Source organism: Saccoglossus kowalevskii, chromosome 13 (assembly GCF_978046115.1).
Source record: "Saccoglossus kowalevskii chromosome 13, keSacKowa6.1, whole genome shotgun sequence".
NCBI classification, from domain to species: Eukaryota; Metazoa; Hemichordata; class Enteropneusta; family Harrimaniidae; genus Saccoglossus; species Saccoglossus kowalevskii.
This window is the reverse complement of record NC_140653.1, coordinates 23728493-23753593: the sequence shown is the minus strand read 5'-3', so window position 1 is coordinate 23753593 and position 25101 is coordinate 23728493. Positions and strand designations below refer to the sequence as shown.

Here is a 25101-nt window from a genome sequence, read left to right as displayed (position 1 = left end):
ACTACCTACACATGAAGGTAGGAAATACAAAATGTGTGCAATTACAGAAATCAAACATCCAGATTTTCCCCAGTCAATGTGATCAAATACTGAGCATCTCAGTAATCGACAAGAATATACATATTAAAAAAAAGAAAAGTATCCTCAAATTCTGGAAGGAATATCCAATAGGGGGAAAAATTCAACTCCAATCTAAGTCAACACGCGAATATTAGGGCAACACATTGATGGCATTTGTTGGGTTAAGAGCAAAGAGCACTAAAGTTTTAGTATAATTATAACCATATTGGCTTTAAAAGCATAGATATGCCACAACCATTTCAGATACAATAGGTCAGTATGTGTATTCTTAGGTAAGCATTCAGCTTCGTCTAAATGATAGATAGATAGAAAGAAAGCGCAAATACGGAAAGTGCGTTATTTTATTAACTGTGTAATAAAGGATATATATTAAACATAGAAGTGGTATTGCTGATAACGAGGGCAGTCAATCTATAGTCATGCCACAATATAGGAATTTATATATCTTGTATGAGGTGAATAACTCTTCATTATTATAGACTACCATTTTATTGAGCCAATATCAAAGATTCAATACTGCCACATGATCATTTTTTACAGGTATTTCAAGAGTTAAATGGATGCGAAAACACTTAACATAAAATAATTTCTATATACATTCTAAGAAATCTATTGAAGATCACATGTGAAAATCTGGAATTATTTACATTTAACATACAGCAAAGCTATATCAGTAACTGTTTGGGTGTCATTATCACTGAGAAAAAGTTCATGAATGGTATTGTAAAGCAAAAAATGATTTGTAAATATTATTACTATACATCTGTCACCGTAACGCCATAAGTTACAGGTGCCGTAATTTTGCGGTATTTTACGGGGTATTTTCATACTACTATATTTGGAAATGCGAATTCCAAATATGGAATGATTAGGCGCGTAAGCGTTCTCTAATAATAAAAACAAACGTGGCTGCCACCAGGATTTGACCGAACTCCATACAAAGAAGTTCGCTGATTCTGTTCTAAACTTTTTGGATTTCGGCATTTCCATGATGTATCCTTGAAGGGAAAAGATGTATAATAATAAGGTTATTACGTAGATACCTCAAAGTATGCACTCAGACAGCACGCTGTCGCATCGACATCCGCTGCGCGTCGGTCGATACTGCCGCTGTACTGTCTTTGTGCATACTTTGAGGTATCTTCGTAATAACCTAATTTTATGCCTAACTTTGAGCATGTAGATGTAACACAATATAATCAAAGTTGGATTGAACACTGGTCATGGTCTGGTATGCCTTGATTAAACTATCATAGTCTTTGGTTCTAATTTAAATGCTTAAATTTACATATGCATACAAGATCATTGTGCAATTCAACCAATCATAGATGTCTCTTTACTATTATATGGCAATTCATCATTAAGATTTCGGGTTCAGATGAAGGCACACATCAAACCATACTCATTACACTGTTATGTAAAAAAGTTTTGTGAATGAAGAGAACAGAGGAAAGCTTGGCAGGAAAAAGAAGTGTAGCACACAAAATTAATCTGGATTTAAATGTTTGAAATGTTTACAATAATGTAAATCTGCATATTTTATTTTACAATATCAAGGTGTTGAAATCAAGAAATTGCAACAAAAAAAGAACTTTACGATAGAATTACGAAAAGCAAGGAAATTACAGAAACAAAAAATTCAGTTCAAAGGCAACGTAGTAGTGATGTGGATTTACATTGTGTGACCATTTAAGACCCATGTCTTTTGGCGCCAGATGAAGATTACCACTCGTCTTTGCCGTGTACAGTTTGGATTGTTTACCAGTGTAATCTTGATGAACTTATGGTAAATGACATGGGCATTTAAACAATATAGTGTTAGTATTACTATAGTATAATTTATAAATGTGAATACCCAACTGTCCTACTACCGGGGTAGATCAATCAATAATCCCAATTTCAGTTTCTTTTTTCTTATTTTCCCGTGATATACGCACTGAAATATCAGTGGTAGACTCTGCACTGTTTGCTGTAATCTCTTGTGTATTTTTTACATGTTGAACAGACAAACTATTTGTTGATACAGTTATGTTTTGTGGACAAACAGCAGAAACAGATTTAACACTTGATTTGTCTGGATTTGCGGACCTGCTTAGATCAGCAGTTGGAGATTTGAGCATCGACAGTAGAGTCAGTTGTCCTTTTGGAGACTCGACGTTGCTAGTGGATAAAGATTTGTCAATTGCTGGACTCTTGTCATTTTCATCAACCATAAAGCAGTCATCATCATCGTCATCATCATCATCACTCTCTGAGTCTGCAGTATATCCGGGGTCACTTTGCAAGCTGACTTTACAAGTCTGATTCTGGAAAGCACTGAGTATCGTGTTTTTGTTTGTTTTTGGTGTCACTTCGTCTATTTTAGCTTTCTCAAAAAGACTTGATGGGGACACTGGTTTAGCAAACTGCATGATGTTGGGAATAGCTTTCCCCGAGACTGGCTTCACAGTCTCTTCATTTAAAGCAAAAACATCACCTACAGGAATTGCATGTTTAGGTGTTTTAGTAACGTAATTCCACTGATTAGGAATGGGAAGTTCAGTTAGTTTATATTCCTCAAGTATATTTTGATGGACGTACCAACAGACATTCTTACAACCAGCTCTCTTCTCTCTCACAGCAATGGCATTAATCTTAATATCTAACTGACGTTTTGAGATAATGTAATCTTGACTCTGATCAATAAATTGTTGCTCCAGTGGTGTTGATGGTCTACTTTCGACTGGTGTACCAGGACGACTTCTTGTCGGAGTTGAGAGAGTTTCGATCATTGGGTCTTTCTTCAAATTTGATTCATCAGGTTTGGTGATAACTTCAGTGTCCTCACCATCACCAGCATTGACTTTTTTATTCCAATGTTCACGGAACTCTTTGATTAGAACTTTGATACCACTCCGATTGCCATGGATAAGGCTGATAAGATCAGGGAGTGCTATAAATAAAGAAATTAGAAAACAAATTAAAGTGCTCATTGAAATTGAATTGAGAAAAACAAAGGAAGAAACCTTATTTACTAAAAACATACATCTTTCAATTTTTTTCAGTAGCCAACCATTGCTGTAAATGTGATATGTGATTTTAGAAGCACACATCCATAAAATGTATGTATGAGATTTTACAAATCAGTAACAAAATAAAAATATTTTAATAATGGACTTGATTTCAGATACACATATTAACTTGAACATACAATACTACACTTTTTCATCTCACTCTCGTAACAGGATGGTGCATGGCATTTTTTGTACACTAAACTTGCTCAATTAATGATTGCAAAAATTTGTATAACAAAGGTGTGTGAAAGAAAAAACGGTATTTGTTTTCCAACGGTCAGATATTTATACACTGAAGTTATTTGCAGTAATATGTATAGTTTATTGTTTTCAATATACCCATCGTCCTACTCGCGCGGTCCCGTGTCTTCGACTTCTACACAATACCGTGCGGGATCACATAGGGTAATTGCGTATCTTAAGCAGTAAGATCTGATTGGGCGCGCCTTGAAACAAGGCGCCCAATGTGCTTGGACGTACCAAATTAAAAAACAAAATTCCACTTCCTGTTTTTGTCGGCATCCTTCCCACACAAAACTGCATTGATTGCCTGTACCTGATGAGGCTTGAGAGCACCAACACCGGAAACTTTTGCAATTTTATCATCACAAATATCACGATTCATGGGCACCGCCATTTTGTTTAAAATGAAATGCCAAAGAGGGATTTGTAACACGCGAACTGATCAGACAATAATTAGCCGCAACCGACTACTAGGGGCACTGTTAGAATAAGCATATTTGATGGTCGTTCTGCCAAGGTCTGTTTAGAGGCTTGGCCGAATAAACTTAGACCTTGGCTAGCGAAGATGAATATACCAGGATAAAAACTTTCCACCATCAGATGACAGACATCTTTGAATTATGGGATATCATCATAATTGTTCAAAAGGATTCACCAACAAATATACACTGACGTGAACAAAAATGCTACTCATCTTACCTTCCTTTGGCACTGGTTTCTTATTACTTGTTGTACTCCTGGAAAGCGACTCCGATCCAAAGTCAATACTTTCTCCTGTCGTCTTCATAGTGAAGCTGGTAGGTACGGGTACAGAAACGAAAGACAGTATTTTAAACTTTTCTAATTTTTCATGAGTTTTTTCACCTGCCCAGATGCATCCAATTATAACTGGTTCTTTGGGTTGCGTTTGACGTCTCAATTCTGCCTCCCACTGAGTAGCCTTGGCTGCTCTTTTGACTTTGAACGATTCCAGGTCATCAGCCTGTAAATGAGTCAAAAACATAATTGAAAACCATACATTGTATGGTTAATTTACTCCACAAAATTGCTACTTATAAAATTTCAAAATGTATTTTTCAAGGATGGTTTGAAAGATCATGGAATATCATTTTGCTAAAATCATTTTGCTAATATCATTTTGCTAAAATCAGGGGATTGGCATACATAAAAAAAAAAAGAGATCTGATTTTATACAATTTATAGTTCTTCCAGCTGCATTTTCCCATTTTATGTCTTTTTTTAATCATCATTGGTCAAGTAATTTAGTGGCATTATACACAGAAATTTTCTTCACCACCCCTGAAAAGTCCACACAGAAAATGTTGAGAGTGTGGTCTAACAATGAATGAAAACCATCTTATGATGGTGATTAAAAACAAAATCAGGATATAAATGAATTATGCACAACAAACCCAATACAGTTTACCGATTAGGTCAAAAATCAGAATATATTTTCATAGAGATCTTTACCTCTTCATCACAACCCTCATTTTCTGATAAATATCCATGAGGAACAAAAAATCCATCATCATCACCACTATCATCACTTCCTTCATTGTTATCATCTTCACCCTACAAAATACAAGTGTACACAATTCAATATTTGTTCTATCAGGAAGCATTTTTTATTTGCAACATTACAAATCATACATAAGAACACAGGTTTCTGGTCAAAATAAGATGCATTTAAAAAAATAAAATTTTTGGTTATCATGTGTACATATAATAGAGGCTTTCAACAGGCAATGTGCAATAGAATGTATTATACTCAACTAATTTACCAAATTTTAAGTCACAAATTATGTGTGAGGGTGGATAGTATACGGTACAATATAATTAAAGAATAACCAGCAATAGCAAGTGTGTATATGGTGTGACATTTTCAAAATCAAGTGGTATAATCGTTGATTGTTATTCACAGACACAGAAATAACTGGTTAAAAGAAATGGGCCCTGGAACTAGCGTACATCGAGTATAGATACACAGAGCAGTGGTGGATATTCACACTTTATCTCGGGGTCAGTGTGTTTATTCGAGTAGTTTTATGCTAGCGGTAATGATATAATCGTCATAATTTCAAAAAAAACGTTTGATTAGCACAGTACACTCACTGTACTTCCAAAGCCGCTGCATAAAATAACGTGTTTGATGATTTCAGTTGACAAAAGAATTTAACCTTACTGTGATATTTACGTTTGGGGCCTACTTCTAAACATACTAGTAATTACATGTTAGTAATTTAGAGTGGCTTGCATAAATTAAAACCACTTCTTAACCAATCACAATTGAGCATTTACAGGCATGACACACTGGTAAAATATAATGTATAATATTGGATAATGCATTGAACCATGGACAGTAACTACCATACCTCTGAATGTGATAAACTCTCTCCAGGCTCCTCCCATTCATCATCACTGTCAACTTCATAATCTAAAATTTCCTGTAAGAAAAATTATGCATTGAAAACTCACAAAGAACAATGAAGTTGATCAAATTATTATTTTTACACAAGAAAACAGTATGCTTATCTGCACAACAAAGACACTTGGGAGGTGATAAAAACATTGTCCAATAAGCTAATTTATTTTTTCAAGCATAGATCTAGAAAAAAAAATGTTATAACAAAATGATATTGTTTACAACACTGTACAAGTATTTACCCATTCACACATACCTCGTCTTTAGCAAGTGGTTTCCTTGGCTTCACAATATTAGATTTCTTCCCAAATGATCCCCAATAAGCCGGTCTGTGGTTTTCATGAAACTGGAACAACTTCCCTTTCATCCTATAAACTTTTTCATTGACTTTCTTTTTCTCACTTGGTTTACTGGACAACTCTTCAATAACTTGGATGTCATCTGTTTCCATGGACACAGTCTTCTCACTAATAGAGTACAAATGCAGTTTGCGAGTAAGCAGCAGCTGATGATGAAAGCACTGATAACTGACCTGCTGTGCAAGTAAAATCTGACCCCAATCAGTGTTCTCCCATAAGCAAAGATGTTTTACCATCTAGGCTAATTAAGACTAAATTCAAGTGTTATGTAAAATTTGTCAAGTCTTTATATTAAAATGTACATGTTTAAATATCTCTGGGGTACAACACTTCCTTCTGTTGTGGAATTGACACTGGTGCATCACTAAAATGTTTGTTGTGCCCTTTTTATTTCAACCTGTTTCTGAATAGTTGCATGTAAAATATAGGGAACATGTCATTGACAATGATAAGTTCCAAGTTTTTGATTTTATTTGAACAGGTACTTATAATATATTATCTTGCCTTTGTACTTTTCTCTGAATGAGAGTTCTTCCAGATTTCCCTGGTTTATGTTTACCACTCTTGATGTCATGTAAGTATGCAATTGTTGAATTCTGAAAAAAGGAAATATGAAATTTGGTACTATAAACAGTTTTCATTTTATGAAAAACAAATCTTCACAAATTTTGTGAGTCAGTGTAAATCACAAAATTTTGTTACAATGAAAATTTTTCCGGAGTCCCAAGACATGAAGTGACTTGAATCAAATTTTGTCATAAATCCTGAAATCACAAAAATGAAAATATTTACAGTATTTATCATCAAGCTGCAACAATTTGAATATTTTAAAATGATGCAGAATGTGAAGGAGTGTAACAACAGTTCTGAGAATTATTTGGACAGTCAGTGAGCAAGATATTTGGTAATTACTTGACTTTGCTTTGCTTTTGATTGACAGAAGTGCTGTCAGAGATTCATTATCATACGGGTGGTTAATTTTTGCAGTATTATCCAGGGTAAATCTATTTTTTTTTTTATCTCAGAACTGCTGAATTAATTTGCAGTAACAAAGCTAAATTTTTTGTTCATTTGAATGTACACTAAGAAGCACAATGAGATTATTTTATCAGGAATCTCATCAGGTCAGCCTTAGCGACCATCAAGGAAACAACTGCAGACCAAGACAATTTTCCAATTGCCAGTCATGGATTTTGAAAATGTTTCGAATTGTTATATATTTCAAATCCAAATATTAAATTCTCCATGGAATTCATATTTGATTTCTAATTTGTAAAATTATTGCTTGGATATATTTGACTTCATATGATGTAAATTCAATGGTATCACATTTATTAAATAAAAAAATCAAGTCATTGAAAATGACACAGTCCCCGTTAAGTTCTCTTTGTGCTTGTCATATTAAAGCGGAGGGGTTGTCGCGAGCGTGTCCTTGAAACTTGAGTTCCAACAGATTGTTTATTTACATCAAAACACGCGTTTCTTGTCATAGTAATATGGCCAAAATAAAAACAGCCGTTATTCAGCCATCTTTGATCTGATTATGAAACACACTGATATGTATGATGTCTGTGCCAAATACGAACGAAAATGGTACATAAATTGTGGAAATATAGTAGTAAGGCCAAAAAGTCAGATGGCTGTCAATCGGCCATCCTTGACCAAATTTTGAAACAAATTGTCATGGACATGCATCCTAACATGTATAAAGTACATGTATGTGCCAATTTTGAATGAAAACTGACAGAGCATGTCCAAGATACCGCATAAAAAAACAAAAACAAGATGCCTGCCAGTCGACCATCTTTGATCCAATTGCGAAATAAATCGTCATGGACATGCATCCTAACATGTATAAAGTACATATATGTGCCAAATTTGAATGAAAACTGACAAAGCATGTCCAACATACAACATTTTCAAAAAACAAGATGGCTGCCAGTCGGCCATTTTGAATCGAATCGCTAAACCACTGCATGTGCATATGTCCAACATAAGGTACTAGGCACATGCAAAGAATGAACGGAATCGGTCCACAGGATTCTGAAATATGACGTTGGATAGACTGACGCACGGACAGACCAACACACGGATGGTTGGACGGACATACTCAGGAACTCACGGACGGTCGGGGACATGTATCCTAACATGTATGATCTATGTACTAATATTTGAATGAAAACTGACAAAGCATGTCCAAAATACGACATTTTTAAAAAACAAGATGGCTGCCAGTCGGCCATCTTTGATCCAATTGTGAAATAAATCATCATGGACATGTATCCTAATATGTATAATCTATGTACCAAGTTTGAATAAAAACTGACAAAGCATGTCCAAAATACAACATTTTCAAAAAAACAAGATGGCTGCCAGTCGGCCATTTTGAATCGAATCGGTAAACCACTGCATCTGCATATGTCCCACATAAAGTACTCGGAACATGCAAAGAATGAACGGAATCGGTCCAAGGGATTCTGAGATATGACTCCGGACGAACGAAGACCGAATTATAAGTCCCCGTTTTCTGATTTCGTCCGAACGGGGACTAAAAAAAGATGGCCGCTCACTGTTACTGCAAACTGATTGATTCAATGTCGTCGTACATCGTCCTGTGGCTTTAATGATTCGTCAAGAACGTGTTCATTAGCTTTGATAGGCTTTAAGCAAAAACTACATCGATGTGGCTCGATTGACATCGTGTACTTTCATGTTGAGTACGAATGTTTTTCCTTCCGTGAATTCGATTCATAAGTTCAACATATTTAATATAACATATTTATTAATCTTTTATTTAAAAAAAAAATATCTCTTTTACTCCGTTTCGGCTATGTTTTTTGGGGCACATTTGCACGTTTTATATTAAGTTAAACACTTAATACACGAATGGTACTTAATTCATAAATCTGCGTTTGAAAATTAAACATATGATTTGAAGGTGGAATGTATTTTACATCTAGAATCGTTAGGCCTAAAAAAAAAAGGCGTGTTTCAGGTAACGAGCTAGAAAAAAATAGGTAGGGTAGGTCAGATTTCTTTTTTTTTATTAATCTTTTCTTTTTTGCATTCAAACAATTTCGACAAGTTGAAATACAATTTGCTGAAAAAATATAATTAGCATGAATATATTTTGAGATGATAAATCTTTATATTGGTCAAAATTGCTCACATGGGCAACTGATATTAGTTACATTTGTAGTTTCAAATTAATGACACAACCAAGATATCAAGTATCATACTCAATGGATCTTGTTGATCTCAGAATTCAAAAACAGCCATTGAGGACAATTGTTGATATCTAGTTCAACTGAGGCCAACTAAATAGAATGTGAAAAAAGACAAGTTTCAAAGATGTTCAAGTTTTATTCAAGTTTCCATGTTCAATGTTCATTTATTTATAGGGTCTCGTGCAGCATGGGAGATACCCTTCACTGGTGCATGCAGCTCATCTTTCCTTGATACAAAATGTATACCTGCTGCATTCTTCACGTCCGAACTGTAAACAAATATTAAATTGACCTACAACTTGCAAGTGTGTTGTTTTTAGGATATAAAAAATATATAATTATGCTATTCTAATTTTTTTACAGTTGTATAAAATCAATTAAAAAAAAGACTATAACATTTATTGCTATAAAACACACCGTTTTTCCATTAAAATAAAGTTTGCAAATATATATAGGTACACATAAATACGTCAAATTCCCGGAATAACGAAGCCTACTTACTCTTATAATTGGACAAAATAATTTGTAGGCACTTTATATTAAAATTTAATGGATTGTCAAATTCAGTTACAAATTAAAAGTAACTCATTTATATTTCCTGAATACAGGTAAAAAATAAATACCGAACGTTATTTATAAGAGCGCCATAGTTTATACACGTACTTTGAGGTTTTGATCAATGGTAGAGACTTTTTCTTAGTCGAAGCAGACATCAGTACTTAGAATGGATTTTTCGTCTCTGGCGATGCGGGTTCTGTGCATTTATCAAGTCCCGAACACATCGTGCTGTTCGGCTCAGGGACACAAGTGAACTTTATGAATTTAGTCCCAAATGAATTGACAACGCTCGGCACGGGCGATTTGAACATCGAGTCCGTGTTTCCGATTTTTGTTCACGGCCCATGTTCGTTCTCTGCTAACGCAAACTCACAGAACGATTGTCCCGTACATGCGTACAAATCTTCTAAATCATCAAAAGTTTCAGTTGTAAGAGAAATAAACGACCTCGATGTCCGAACATTGTGCTTTGAACATACATTTTTTAACGCACAAACGAAGGCCGCACTTGCACTGGAGGCGGCCATTTTGGAATCTAAAAATAGGTAAAATGGTGGCACGTGATGTGGTATGCGATCGCTGATTGGCTAAAAGACGCATCATCGACCACACATTTCCAAACACCATCGGAAGTCGGGACGAGACGAAACGTCATCATCAAATAGCAAGTTTTTTTTAAAATTTAAACTGTGTAATAAATTAAAATCTTGTATATGTTGAAAAAAAAATTAGGATCAGGACGTATTTTTAGGTAGGGTCGGGTTACCGGAAACACACCACTTTTTTTTTAGGCCTTATGACAGGTTTTGTCCTTTGATATGTGTCATCATACCTCCACAAGAAAAGAGACGTAAAAATGAGAACCATCAATGAGTTAACAGATCAATCGTAGTTTGAAAATGACGAACTTATAGAGCTATAAAGTTCAAACTTTACCTAATTTTCTCAACAGGGAACCAAAGGAGAAGACGGTTTACGGGGAGAAAAGGTAAGTGGACTCTCCGTCGTGGAGATTACTCGAGCCTGACGTTTTGGCGTGTTCTTCCGAAGTTCCTAAAAACAACAGTTCTTTATCATTTTATCAATAGCATGCGTAAAAGACTACAAGAGACAAGAGCGAAAAAGAGCGGTACATCTTTTTAGTTTTTTTTTGTGGCGTAAATTGTTTAGTATCACGTCATCAAATCTTGCAAATATTTGCAAATGTTCTATTTAATCTTTCATTAATACACCTTATTGTAAAATTCTTTCATGGCATGTCATGGCATCCACAATACATTGATGTTTAAAAACAAACCCAATCTTTAAAACTGAATCTTTTCACTAGATAAAATACTCAACTGACCTGCTCTGCAAAGTGTCTATCAAACTCTTTCATACGATCACCATGAAAAGAATCTGTTCGGCACCTAGGTGCAAGTACCATGTCCTTCTTCTGTTGAAAAACCATGAATGGACCCAGAGATTTGACCTGAGTTGGTTTCGGTGTTGACTCAACTTTACTGAAAAAACTTTTAAAAGAGTTCTTAACCTTCTGCTCCTTTTTTATCTATGAGAAAATAAAGGTATATTTACAAATGACATGTTATATATTATGTTTTGCAGGTGTTTATGTTGCCCAACATAAAAATCAAGAAAGCCATTGAGTTTCCTGCCTGGCTTTTGTCCAAGCATTTTGTACAGGTGTCTGTAAAAAATTAATGATACACTGAGACAAATATGAACTGCCTCATTGTGTGACTACTGTATTATATGAAAAGTAAAAAAAAACATCTTTTATGAATAGCTAATCATGTTGCAAGCTCTGTTTGTTTGCAAATCAACTTAAATAAGTGTCCAGTGAAGGGAGAAGTCAACAGTACTGTTGCCTCCTGAGAAACCCGATTCGTGTCTTTAGTACAACTTGATCGTCCATAAACGCGGCACAACCGTCCGCGAAGGACAGTGCGCGTCTAGCTCTGACCGGCGCCTTCCTGAGGCAAGGGCCAGTAGGAAGACTATTTTCCACGTCAAAAATTTGAGTGGTGCTGATTGGAGAGGCTCAAAGGGCGGTCTGCTTAGAGCAGACAACACAGCCGACTAGTCCCAGTTGGGCGGCTCCCTTGTATGGGGTCTTGGCGTCTGGAAAGCAGTAAATAGTCTCCTAATAATAGGACGCTCGCTGCGTAGGACAAAGCCACTTCGTCAAACAGGTGGACAAAGAAGCCTGCTACCTGGCCAATAGAGAGATGGTATTGATCAATCTCCCTTTCGCAACACCAATCAGTGTATGCTTGCAGCCTAGAAATGTAGGTCACATTGGTGGAATCCCTGTTCGCCCTGGCCGGGACGTTGACAGCCCGCTCAGATAAGGCTTTTGTATGTGCGGATTTACTGAGTGCCTCTATGCGTGTAAGTGATACCTGCTGGGCTCGTTGGTAGTGCGCCGTCTGGTTGGGACGGCAGGTCCGGTAAGTCCGGAAGCACTGCTGGCGCTTCGACTAGCATTTCCAACAGAAGTGGAAACTAGGCCTTGCTTGGCCAATTGGGTGTAACCCATGATAATATGCGGGTGTGCACCTGTCAAAGGTGTACACAACTAAGTGGGTCCACGGGGCTAGCAAAGCGACCCTGGCCCAGGAGTCAGCAGGAGTGTTACGTACGTGAGAGCTTGGCGTTCCGGGGTGCAACAAAACGGTCCAACCTTGGACCGTCCCACGGCCGAAACCGCCTGGAGGATACCCACTGGGGTATCAGCCACTCGGTGTTCTGGAGACTGAGCCGCCCTGAAAGGGTGTCGCCAGACTGCTCTTCATCCCTGGAAGGTGTGCAGTTAGCTCCACATTGTATTCCAGGCACCAAATGAGGATTTTGCTCCGCTAGGACTGACAACGATGGGGAATGCGTCCCCCCCTCCTTCTTGATGGAGACCACCGCTGCATTGCCTGTGCGGAGCAGGACTCAGTGGTCTCAAACTACGGGTAGAAAGCGTGGTAGTGCTAAGTACACTGCTCTCAGTTCGAGCCGGTTGATATGGTAGTCCCGAAACTAATGCGGGGGCCATATTCTTGGGCTTGTTGGCCCAATAGATGCGCTCCCCAACCCTGGGGGGAGGTATTTGTTACCAGAGTCATACCTGCGGTGAGCGGGCCAAGGGGCTCCCCTGTCCGAGGTTGGCCAGTGACGACCACCAGGGCAGGGCTTCCTTCACTTGGTCCGAGATCGAAACCCGCCTATCTAGTTCCCATAGGAGAGCTTGGCGTTATAACAAGCGTTATACCGGGCGGCTGCGTAGTGCGGCCTGGTGAACGACCCTTTGAACCGGGGTCATCATTTTGATTAAACACATTAGTTCACGGAGGGACACCAAGGGAATGCTGACTAGGCATTCGGCTAGGCTGCTTAGCGCTAAGCAATACGCTTGAAATAGCTAAGCAAGCTTACCTCTGTGTCAAAACTTCACGCCCAGGGACACCAACTGCACGTTGGGTCGAGGTGGGACTTGTCGATTTACTAACGAGCCCAACTGGTGAAGTAAATCCCGTATTAGCCTGACGCGTTTGGCTATTACCCCTTGCCCGGGTTGTTGGTAACCAGAAGTCTGGGTACGGATTGAGACGTACTGACATCTGGTGAAGCAGCAGCACTACCTGTTTCATCATTCTGGTGAACACGTAGGGCGCTGTGCCTAACCCGAACAGGGGGCACCCAAAATTTGAATACTTGGCCCAGCTGGGCGATTCGAAGGAGATGGCAACTCGCTGGGTGCATCGGTACGTGCAGGTAGGCCCCGCTTAAGTCTAGCAGGGCTAGCCAGTCAAAATGGTGGATGGAGAGAAGAACCCTGAATGGTGTCACCATGTGGAACCGATCGAGGAGTACGTACTGATTCAGTTTGCCTAGGTGCAAAACTGGACGCCTGCCACTTGTAGATTTGGTACTACGAACACATTTGGGTAGAAGCCTGGCCTTAGTTCCGGCTGATGTACCCTGTGCATGGCGTCTTTCCCCAGCAAACTGCTACTTCCTGTCTGATTGCTTCCGCCTTGCAGGAGTCCCCTGGCAGTGCCCAACAGGGGAGACACTGACGGGGGGAAATGGAGATTTCAGCGGTATCCCGTAAACGGATGGCACCACCTGAATAGGTCCAGGGATCGGTCACCCGCTGTCTCCGAACCGGACTACACCGGCGCAATCTGTGTATGACAGGGATATGTGGCCATGTGTTCGGCAGTTGCAAGGAGGGGTGCTCCCTTCCCCAATGAGGTGAGTTCCCCAAGGCCTGAAGTAGTCACTAAGTTGTGACCTGGCCACTCACTCACGTGCTATCCCCCTTTGCCCTGTTTGCCAAATTCGTTGTACCGGGGTCTGGGCGAAGGAGCCTTGGAATCCGGTTGGGGGCGTTTTGGTCTCATCCCACGCTATGGGGTCTGATCCCGAAACCACACCGACCGGGTAGCATTTGGTCCAGTGGGAAGTGTTGCCAAATGTTACCCCCACCCGGGGGCCTTAAGCATTACATCCTCCTCGGCTGACCAACGCCGCTCATCAACATCGTTTACGTGCTCTGCGCCCCACTCCGCACTCAGGCGGACAGGGAGAGACGTGCCGACGGGGTTGCTTTGGATCCAGACGCCCGTGATCCCATAAGCGTTGAAGCAACCTTAGGTGGTTGCTTTAGGATCAAGGGTGGGGGTATATACATCGTATCACTGGGATCGATGATACTCCGCCTCACCCCAAAAGCATGGCTCACCGAGTCATACAGATGGAAAACTCTGAGGCGACCGCCCTGAGTACCGGCTGTATCTGACGCGAGCGAACTGCGTCTCCTTTCACTTTAAATATGTGAGAGGGAGCGTGTTCGACTGTGCGTCTCATGACAGGGTAGGTTGCCTCTGGGGACGCCTGTGGGTCGGTAAGAAAGGAGTCAAAACCCACAGCGGCGACCAGACACAAGGATAAATTCGTTACCGTTGTACCATTACCGCGTGATGAACCCTAGCTGGCTGAAAGTGGGGGGTGTCAACGTGTGCCCTGCCCTGAAAGCCCTGCCCCGAGATCGGAGACTTGGCTGCCAGCACCCCGTTGGCATTCAGTGCCCGAGGATCCAGAGAAGGACCGGTGCAATTAGCCTGAGCCTCGGCCACCCCCCAAAATAGTTCCCCGGAAGAGACGTGTTTGAATGCAAACATGCTTTCGTGTCTCTTCCTGCTTGCCCACCGAGGGGACGCAATTGCCCCGACAGTCCTTCGACCAAAGCCATCAAGTCGGAGGCAAACCCGGCGCCGTGCGAGGAAGGGTCCACAAAGAGACCCGCAACGGGCCCCATAGGAGGAAAGCCTCCAGGGGCACAGCCTCGCTACAACCGGTAAAATCGGGTAAAACACCGCCTGAAAAAACAGACTGTGAGGATGCCCTCCGATCAGCGGGGGACCGAGAAAAATATCGGTACCTCCACTGTCGGGCCTCTTACTCGACGTCCCGGTACATGAAGTACCGGTAGCCGAGCGTAAGGACTTTCCACTCATGCAAAACACGCAACTCACTTTAACCGATTTGTTGACTGGACGCGCGACCTTGCTGTGACGCGGTCAGTCTAAGCGATTTTCATGGCTCTGACAGAAAATCTCGGGCCTCAGAACTCCAGTGAAAAAAACACGCTTTCACGCAAAAACCCCGAAACCCGCACGTAGCTACGACAAAGTATCTCGGATGCAGGTTCTATGCTGGTAGATTCTGAATATAACCACTGCACGGTCGACTCGAAACACGAGGAGACCGGAAAGAAAACGGCAGCGAGCCCTGGTGCTGTCATTACATCTATATATTTCTAAATACATTAAAAATAAAAGACGACATGCATGAGGGAAACAATTTACAGTTGTAAAAGGTGCCGCCATGAAAACCAACTGGTTACGTAGTGGCACCGGATTTTAGTTTCTTTGTTGTGAAAAATACTACACACAAAGGGGAAAATGACACGAGAGTAAAAATGACAAGGAAAACTTATCCTACCAGCTACAATGTCGGATGCCGTGCAGCGGCAACAACCCAAGCTATAAATCCAGACAGGAAAAAAAAAGCAGGCGATCCAGCAGAGCTCGCTAGATTTCATCTCCACTCGAGGCGGAGAGAAATTCAGAGTGATGGACTACCGTGGCGCTGCTAGGTGGCCTTGGTCACGTGGATTCGTGACGTAAAAGGTAAAAGAATCTTGAGGTCATGGGGTTTCCCCTGACCTGGATTCTATCTCTCCGTCACCGGCAGAATCGCTGATTAATGCCTACAGTTCAAAATAGTCATTTTGACTGACCGGAGTCTATGATGGGTAATTGAACGTAGTGAATTTCAGGGACTAAAAATATGCACCTTCTCTTCTTCGATTTTCTTTTTTTCATCTTCCTGTTTCTTCCTATCATCCTCTTTTTTTCTTTTTTCCTCAGTTTTGGCACTACAGATAAAGAATGCAGAAGTTTAGGAATTCATTTGGGCTTGAAAAACCACCCTGTTGCAGCCTGCCTGACCAATCCACAAAATAACAATCATTGTATTAATTGATTTTTTTAGCCCATTGTTGTTAAAGTTTTTTTTTTATAACCTCTAGCAATTCAACCAATCATTAACAGTCAACAAGTTATTGACAAAAAATACCGAAACTACCGTATTTATCTGGATAAGAGCCCAGGGTCTTAAATATGGAAAATTGCCAAAGAATAGGGTGGGCCTATGCCGAACATTCCCTGCAAATTCGCAACTCTTCCCTGATTAGAGTGACGTCTATTTAAGAGATTGTATTGCTTGTTTTGTGGGAAAAAATGACCACGTCCATTTAATGATAGCAATATTTACGTAATAGAAACTGCACCCGAACTTGAGCTTTTGATCCCAATTTTAAAATTGATACATTGTAATATAAACTGCAATTTATATTGGGATTTTAACGGTAAATTACGTAAACAAAGGTGAACGAGCTGCAATTGACAATTATTTTGACAATTGACAAGAATTTTTATCAGAATCACAACAGACTGCAAAGAAGTCAACTGTTAATACAACCAACAAAAAACATTTCTTTTTTTAGTTTTTTTTTTTATTACATATGACCTAAATTTCTTTATTGCATCAAAATTGAGGGGTGGGCATTTGCCAGGGCATCGGCTCTTACCCAGATAATTATGGTATAGTTAAACTTTTTATTTCTTTAGGAATCTGTTTCCAACACTTTCTCTTCATTGATATCTTTAAACACAATCATGTTACCACTGACTAAAGATTTAATTAACTCAACAAACAGTTGAAATACCTCTGTCCTATCACAAACCTCACGACTCATGGCAAGTATCAAAGCAATTAAGCTGGTAGCTTTTAATAAGTCAAAAATATTATTTTATATAATATTTTTTCAAAAATTAGAGAAATATTCGCTAAAACTAGATAATTGAATATATCTTTATGATACGAAACATAGACAGACAGGTTTGAATGTTGCAGTGGGTCTGCCAATTACAATGCAAGCTAGTTCAGCCAGTGTCAAAATAAAGACATGAAAACTGCTAATCTTCTTATCAGTTTATTCGAGAATATACTACTATCCCTTCAATGTTTTGTTTCGATTTTCAATTTTATGGAATGGTAAAAAATCAAATACAGGATACACTTTTTTTCTACTTCAATTTTTCTTTTATCCATATAACTCGCGAAAATATGGCTGAATATCATGAGACATTGTCCATATACAAATTATTGACTAAGCTGTTCTTAAAAACAGTGGAGATGTTGCCCAGAGACAGTTGATTTGTTGACTACCGTATGTTTCTTTGTGAATATAATTTTTAATCAGGTTGCATGAACTGCATGAATTTAGAAATATTACTAAAATAGAAAATATTTGCATTAACATTCTATACTTTAACATAATTATTCTGTAATCACAAGGTTCAATTTAATTTTATATTTGAACACCCCGAAAAAATATAGTGGTACTTTTGATATGATATAAAACAATTGAATGCAAAGTCAAAACAAACATGCTAAGAATATTTAGGGATGTAAAAACCTCAAAATATTTAGATATTCAACTTCTACCTATCTCTATATCATATGTTTCTGTTCAGTATGTGCTTTAGAACAATTTATTTTCACTATTTTGATATTTTGTGTATATTCACTAGGTTGAGAAACAATGACTTCCATTGCTGTTTTACAAAGCAAAATTAAAACCCAGTGAATAATTAATGCATTTATAGTAGAACATACACTAATATTGCGACAGTTTTCACTTACTCTACAAGTTCTTGTTTTTTTCTTCTCTCCTCTTCCTTTGCTTTTAATTTTTCTAATCGTTCTTGTTCCTCTTTTTCTTTTTTCTCTCTTTTTTCCTGTTCTTTCTTCTCTTTTTCAATTTGTTTCTGCTTCCTGGTTTCTTCACGCTCCTTTTCTTTCGCTCTCTTGATTTCTTCTTTTAGTCTCTGCTTTTCAGCTTTTTCTTGTTCTTTGATTCTTAGTTGTTCTAACCGTTCTTTTGCCTATAGATAGTACATGTACATTACACATATAGAATGAGTGGCCATTTAGGATTCAGGCAAAATAGTCAGCAGTTACAATACAGTAAATCACAAAAACTAACCGGCATATGTAAACTGTTTTGTATTTGTGTCGACCAAATGCAAGTTAAGTCAAAGAATGTTTAAGTTTAGATCAAGAAAATATTCTACTACTTACTTTTTCCTCTTTTATCCTATCTTTCTCTGCTGATTTCTGTAAGGATTTAGCTCGTAATGGAGTCTGAGATTAAAAAAGAAAGCAGTAAAATATTGTTGGTCATAAAAATCATGCCAATTCCTATAATTTTACATGAACCTATGATCTACTGATGACACCGGGGTTGCCAAATCACTATTGATGATGTGGAATGTCAATCTTGACCCAGAGAGCAATACAAAATTGTTTTTATATGTTATGAATATCGTAGAATGTTTAGGGATGTCAGTATATTTAGCAAAGGGACCCCAAATCCATAGGGGTTATCTTGCTTACGCACACAGAGAATTTGCTTATTATATAGGGCAGTTGTGTTTTTCACCTTTTTATCAACAGGTCACTCTTTTCATAACAAATTCACAAAATAGTCCAGTTTATGCATTTTCCTTCAGAAGATTGGAACAAAAATGACCAAATTTTTCAAGTAAAAACTGAAAAATTTATTCAAATTTTGTCTGTTGGCTCCAAAATTAAAGTTCATTCCAGAAATATTGAAGAATATAAGAAAACAATTCTGAAAAATGTGGGCAAGTCTGGTGTTGAAAAGGTTAAGCTCTGTATTACTGTTAATGATGTGTGATACAGTTTTTACCTTTTTAGATGACATTATCATGTTCTTTGGTGTCGAGTTAACTTGATTTTTATGATTCATCACTTTTGGACTTGTCAAATTATCTTTAACATCCTTTTCATCTTCTTCGCTATCAGTACTCTCTGTACTATAAATCAGAACTAAACTGTCATCATGTGAAACCTTTTCTTGGCTGACATCCATTTCCGAGTCACCATCCTGGCTTGAAATGGAATCTACTGATTTTCTTGCTTTTGAGATGACAGCTTCAATACTTGCATCAATATGTTCACTGGCATGCTCTTTATCATTATCGACAACAAACTGAATTTTAACACTAGTCCTCCCTGAATCATCTTCATCCGAATCATTAAGTTCAATTGTTTCTAACCCATCAGAAGTAGAAACCTGAGACTGTTGAGGTCTCTGAACAAAGGCATCTAACGTTAGTTTATGACCTTTTTGTTTGTCGACTGCTTTACCAGCACTCTTCAGTTTCTCCGATTCTGAGCTAGAAGATACTTCATTTTCACCATCTGCTGGTCCCTGATATTTGAAAGCTGCTAGTCTGTCATTAATACTCTTGTGTTCCGTGACAATACTTGGAGTTGCTTCAGTACTTAATTTGGCATTTTTGGGGGATTGCATAGATTTATCGCTACCCGATAGTTTTCGCTTTTTGCACTGTTTGTTACTAGGTGTTGGTGATTTGGCATCAAGGGGTTTGAAAGGAAGACGAGCTACAATAAATAAGAAAGCACTGAATTAGCATAATTATAGACAGAATACCACTCTTAATTGGAGATTGATTGTTTGACATTACTACAGTGCTATATAGGTTTTCCTGTTTTGATCTTTGATTTCATGTATGATACAGGATCTCACAGTGAAAAAGAAATTATCTATTATGAAATCATCCTTGCCTACCATTTTTAAACTGAGGAGCCCACAAGTATTTGAACATGATTTTCTGTGATATTTTATATCACATCATTTGGGCTCATTTATTCCCCAAGATAAATACCAAAAGGGGCTAAGTGTATTTTTCATTTTTCGAGTGTTTTTATTACTAACATTTCAGTAACCATTCATGCGTAGTTGTGGTCTACCACCAGCCAGGTACAACCATGCTGTCATTATTTCTGTAGTTGCAGTTCCCACTGCCTCTACCTATAACTTGTCACCACATAGTTGCAGTTCTCATCGCTCGACCAATAACCATTCACGTTTGTGTAGTTGAAGTTTTTGAATGAATTTATAAATTGCTGGAAACCAAAAGTTTTTGTGCAATAATAGTTTTGTAAGCGAATAACAATTTTTATTATAATTATGCAGTGACATGTTATGCGAATTATATAAATTAATCTTAATTTCTAGAAGACTAGACAATTATCAACAAGTCATTGAAAATGACATAATCCCCATTAAATTTATGATAGTTTTCTTTATGCTTGTCATATTAAAGTGGAGGGGTTGTCCTTGAAACTTGAGTCCCAAGTGGCGTACACAATAGATTGTTTATTTTACATCAAATTCGAACATGTGTTGCGTGAAGACCCCTCTGATTTAAGACATAGCAAAGAAAAACCTAGATCACATGTGAAAGCATGTCCAAATTATCACATTTTAAACAAACAAGATGGCCGCCAGTCGGCCAAATATGAACAAATTGCAAATTGAATTGACATGTATGACATGCTAAATATCAATGAAAATGATACATTGGTGACAGAGATATAGTGATATGGCCACAAATAAAAAAAAAGCCGTTATTCGGCCATCTTTGTTCTTATGATGTATGTGCCAAATACGAATGAAAATGGTACATAAATCTTAGTAGTAAGGCCAAAAAGTCAGATGGCTGTCAATCGGCCATTCTTGATCCGATTTTGAAACAAATTGTCATGGACATGTATTCTAACATGTATAAAGTATGTGCCAAATTTGAAACTGACAAAGCATGTCCAAGATACCACATTTAAACAAACAAACAAGATGCCTGCCAGTCGGCCATCTTTGATCCAATTGTTAAAGAAATGGTCATGGACATGTATTCTAACATGTATAATCAATGTACCAAGTTTGAATGAAAACTGACAAAGCATGTCCAAAATACAACATTTTCAAAAAACAAGATGGCTGCCAGTTGGCCATTTTGAATCGAATCGCTAAATCACTGCATGTGCATATGTCCCACATAAAGTACTCAGTACATGCAAAGAATGAACAGAATCCGACAAAAGGATTCTGAAATACAACCCCGGACGGAATCAAATTACAAGTCCCTGTTTTCGGACTCTGTCCGAACAGGGACAAATAAAATGTCAGTCAGCTATAAATTGTATGAAAAAAACCCAGTAATAATGAAGTAGATATACATCTTACCTTGTTTTAGTTTTTTACATGGCGGTGAACATAATGGATCTTTTTTTGCTATATATGAAAAAAACAATAAGTTTCAGGCAATGTTAAATTTCTGTACACAATTCACTTTTAGACAAGCACATGAAAATCAAAAAATGAATAAACTATACGATGACTATTTAAATACGACTTCTTTTGATGCATGAATATTGCTATAACAGACAGTTGAAAAAAAAAATTCCTTGTGAAAACAAAACATACTGTGGTTTTAATGTAATAATATGCATTGTTTTGTTGGTGAATGAATGTATGCAAAAGTTAAAAAAAACAAAACAATTACACTGCTTTAGTCGCAAACCATTCCAGTTGTATAAACTGGTCATGCGATTTCACAGGCTTGTCATCAAGTTACAAATCATTGATTATATGTGCAACTTATTTGGGATTATTATTAGCGTACAATATCAGTAAAATTTATTTTTATCATAAAAAAACCAAAAACACTTTATGTGGAATGATATCCACCATGATTGTTTCATGTAAGAGTTAACCTAAAACTTCACCCTTTGACTGTGTAGGTCAAATTGGATGTTAACTAATCATGTAGTATTTGACAATTTACAAATAAGCACTAGATGCTGAACACAACAAAATACAACACAGAGCCTTTCGGTGAAAAAATTGTTTTTGTTTTTTTAAAGAAACAGATATTAGGATTTTCAGGAGATAAACTGATTAATGAAAAAGTGTTATAACATTTTTCAAGGTTATAACAGCTCATTGTCAAACAGAATCTAACCATTCATAGTACAAGTACTTAAAAATTTATAGGGTTCAGTGACTACGAAAAACTTAAATTGGACTATTGAATTAATAAAACTTTGATCTGAGCTCGATATTTTCTGTGACTTATAAATTGTCAATGTAAATTTTGTAACCGAAAGATCGCCCACCTGCTGAATCATCACCAATGGGTGAGGTTTAGGAGGGGCATTGTATAAGACAAACAAGCTAACGGAGCAAATGCTATGTGCTTAAATATAACAACTCATTGTAAATGACATTACTCGATAGTTGTCGGTGTTCTCCCCAGAAAAATTGCATACAGCATCGGTCAATTTGCATAACAATATAGTATGTTAATGAATTCTATTGTATTCATTGTTTTGCTAAATTGAATCTATTGTTTATCCAAAACAGTTGGGAACCCTTACTCTATAATGCCGTGGGAAGAACGCTAGTTGTGTTTAGGCAACAGACGCGTATAGGCTAAGATCAGATTTAGCATACATGTATGTTTGCACATCAGCTCCACCCAATTGTGTTCACATTTTGTAAGAACTGAGGTACGACCAATCGAATGAATAATTTACATGTACAATTTTCTAGGTCCATAAGCTTTTTCAGTACAGTAACCAGGGAGATAAACATTTTAGCTCCATAATTATAGAACACTGACAATGTGAATGCTAACAAGGAAAAATGCAGCAAGTGAAAGCTGCAGAATAATAGGAAATGCATTTAGTTTCATTGTCGTCCACGTTTTCTTGAAAACTACATCTCTGAATATGCTGTCATGTCGGAAAGGAATGAATATTTGTAAATTTTGCCTCCTCGTTTCACCCCATCCAAAATGCTCCCAATTTGATTGTATTCATAAAATGCATCTGAAGTGTCTCACTGTCTGTGTACCAGCTTTGCTCACAAGAGAGAGAGTATTTTGATTTAAAGATTTTTTTCAAGATCCATATGATCACCAGTCAACTACATTTCACCAGGCCAAAAAAAAAATTGTGTGGTATAGTAGATCAAGTTTTTCAATTTTTCTCTCCCGTTATTTCACTTGCTAATTAGATAAAGGGCAGTGGTTGTCATGCACGAGATAAGAGTCTATTATAAATAAAGATGGCGACTTTGACTATTGCGCAGATCAACAAGACGTTACCAAGATTAAATTAGTTAATTTTCTTAGGTGATTGGAAGATATTGAAGGAGTCAGCGATGGTAATTAGTGCAAGTCGCACCCATGTCAAAACTCATACTTGTGATTTCCATTGGAATAGTGTATTGGATTGTGGAAAAATCAATGTTTATCAACACAAATGTCTAACATGCGCAGCATAACGACCACTGCCCTTCAACTAAACTAATGTTTGATGTTTACAGAAAAGTTTTTTCAATTTGGCTATTTTTTTTTTATAATTCAGTACTATGCATTTTGTGAACGCATGAATTTATTTAATATCAATATTTAGAAAATTCAAATGATGGTTGAAAACCAATCACCACACGTTCAGGATGCATAGCTGAAAATTGATTAATGACTGAATTAAACCTGCAAACAGAGCATCTTTGGATTTGAATGAAGTGCGAGGATCATCCAGGGTTACATTTTACAAATGTCAATAAAACATATGTATGGCTTCATGAAATACACAGTATTATTATTGAAATCTTGTGTGAATTTGTAAATGTTTGGCCAAAAAAGTTTAGAGTAGGGCAATTTTAGGTTATGTCACATAACACAATATAAATGATGACTTTCAGCATTTGCTTTCAGTAAAGGAATTGTCATTAAAAACTCAGCACAAAATTTTGAGCTAATTTTTTTTTCAAAGAGGATATTGGAGTAACATTTTCGCTTTCCTCTATTTTGTATGAAGATATTGTTTCTTGAACTTTCCGTTATTTTTTTAAAAAAAACTTCATAAATTTCAACTGTGCATATTTTTTTCCAAATCTGACATCTCCAGATATTATTGGTTGACACCTATGTTTTTACTGTTAAAAAGCTTTGTCAAAGAGGAGTAGAGGGAGAGCAAATTTTGAAACTGGTGGGAATATCAAGCAATTTCGAGCACCTTCGAAAAAATGGTCGTGAATAATGTTTTTCACGATTCACTATTGTCTATAAATTATAACACCCCTTTCCTCATCACATACACCGTAACACGTACATTTTTTTTCTGCAAGACCTGTTAGTATGGATATGTTAGGTGTTAACATAAGAGTGTAATCGCCTCGAGAATTATTCAAACGACGAAAAGATGACCAATTTTACAACTGTACGTTATAATGTATCGAAACTTAAGTATTGGTCCGATCGATCAGCTGTCGTCAGGCCAGTACTGTACTGTGCAGTGATCTTCGCAGGTCGAGGTCGCTTCCCATCGAATAGGTTTTCTAACCAATACAATCGCCTTACCCTTCGAATCCGCTATATTTTTCTTGATGTCCATTGTTCCATCTTCAACCAGTTCTCCCAACATTGCTCTGGATTTAGTTTTTTTTACAAATATATTGATCAATGGACGACCAATATACCAAATGTTCGAAGTTGGCGGGAAGTGAATGGGAGAATAAATTTCATTGGATCAACAAGACACGTGACCAATTGGCAGTCTGCGTTCTCGTCATCTGCGCGATTTTCTGCAGATCTCGAAAAACTCGCGATCTAAACATGCGCAGTAAAGTCCAGGTA

At 37.6% G+C, this 25101-nt stretch overlaps 2 protein-coding genes across 2 annotated transcripts in view; one reads left to right on the top strand and one right to left on the bottom strand.

The window, feature by feature from the left end:
- Positions 1-1961: 1961 nt before the first annotated feature.
- Positions 1962-25039, bottom strand: LOC100377955 (uncharacterized). Its single transcript, XM_002730845.4, has 13 exons — positions 24826-25039; positions 21642-21689; positions 19278-19996; positions 18647-18709; positions 18209-18450; positions 16295-16376; positions 11289-11492; positions 6663-6754; positions 6056-6266; positions 5750-5821; positions 4848-4949; positions 4077-4359; positions 1962-3013 (listed from the first exon to the last, which is right to left on the bottom strand). Exons 1-13 carry the CDS (start codon positions 24887-24889, stop codon positions 1962-1964), a joined length of 3234 nt encoding a protein of 1077 aa, XP_002730891.1. The 5' UTR covers positions 24890-25039.
- LOC102805294 (endophilin-A2-like) overlaps positions 25015-25101 on the top strand; it is a 43735-nt gene continuing 43648 nt past the window's right edge. The window contains exon 1 of the mRNA XM_085507090.1: positions 25015-25098. The gene's annotated coding sequence lies outside the window, so the exon portion shown is untranslated. The remainder of the gene's footprint in view (positions 25099-25101) is intronic.

Coding starts and splice junctions, on each gene's coding strand:
- LOC100377955 (XM_002730845.4), bottom strand. CDS start 24,889: ATGTTGGGAGAACTGGTTGAAGATGGAACAATGGACATCAAGAAAAAT. Junction 18,451..18,646: donor ATAGGATAAAAGAGGAAAAA/GTAAGTAGTAGA, acceptor TACTATCTATAG/GCAAAAGAACGGTTAGAACA. Junction 3,014..4,076: donor GAAACCAGTGCCAAAGGAAG/GTAAGATGAGTA, acceptor CTTTATTTATAG/CACTCCCTGATCTTATCAGC.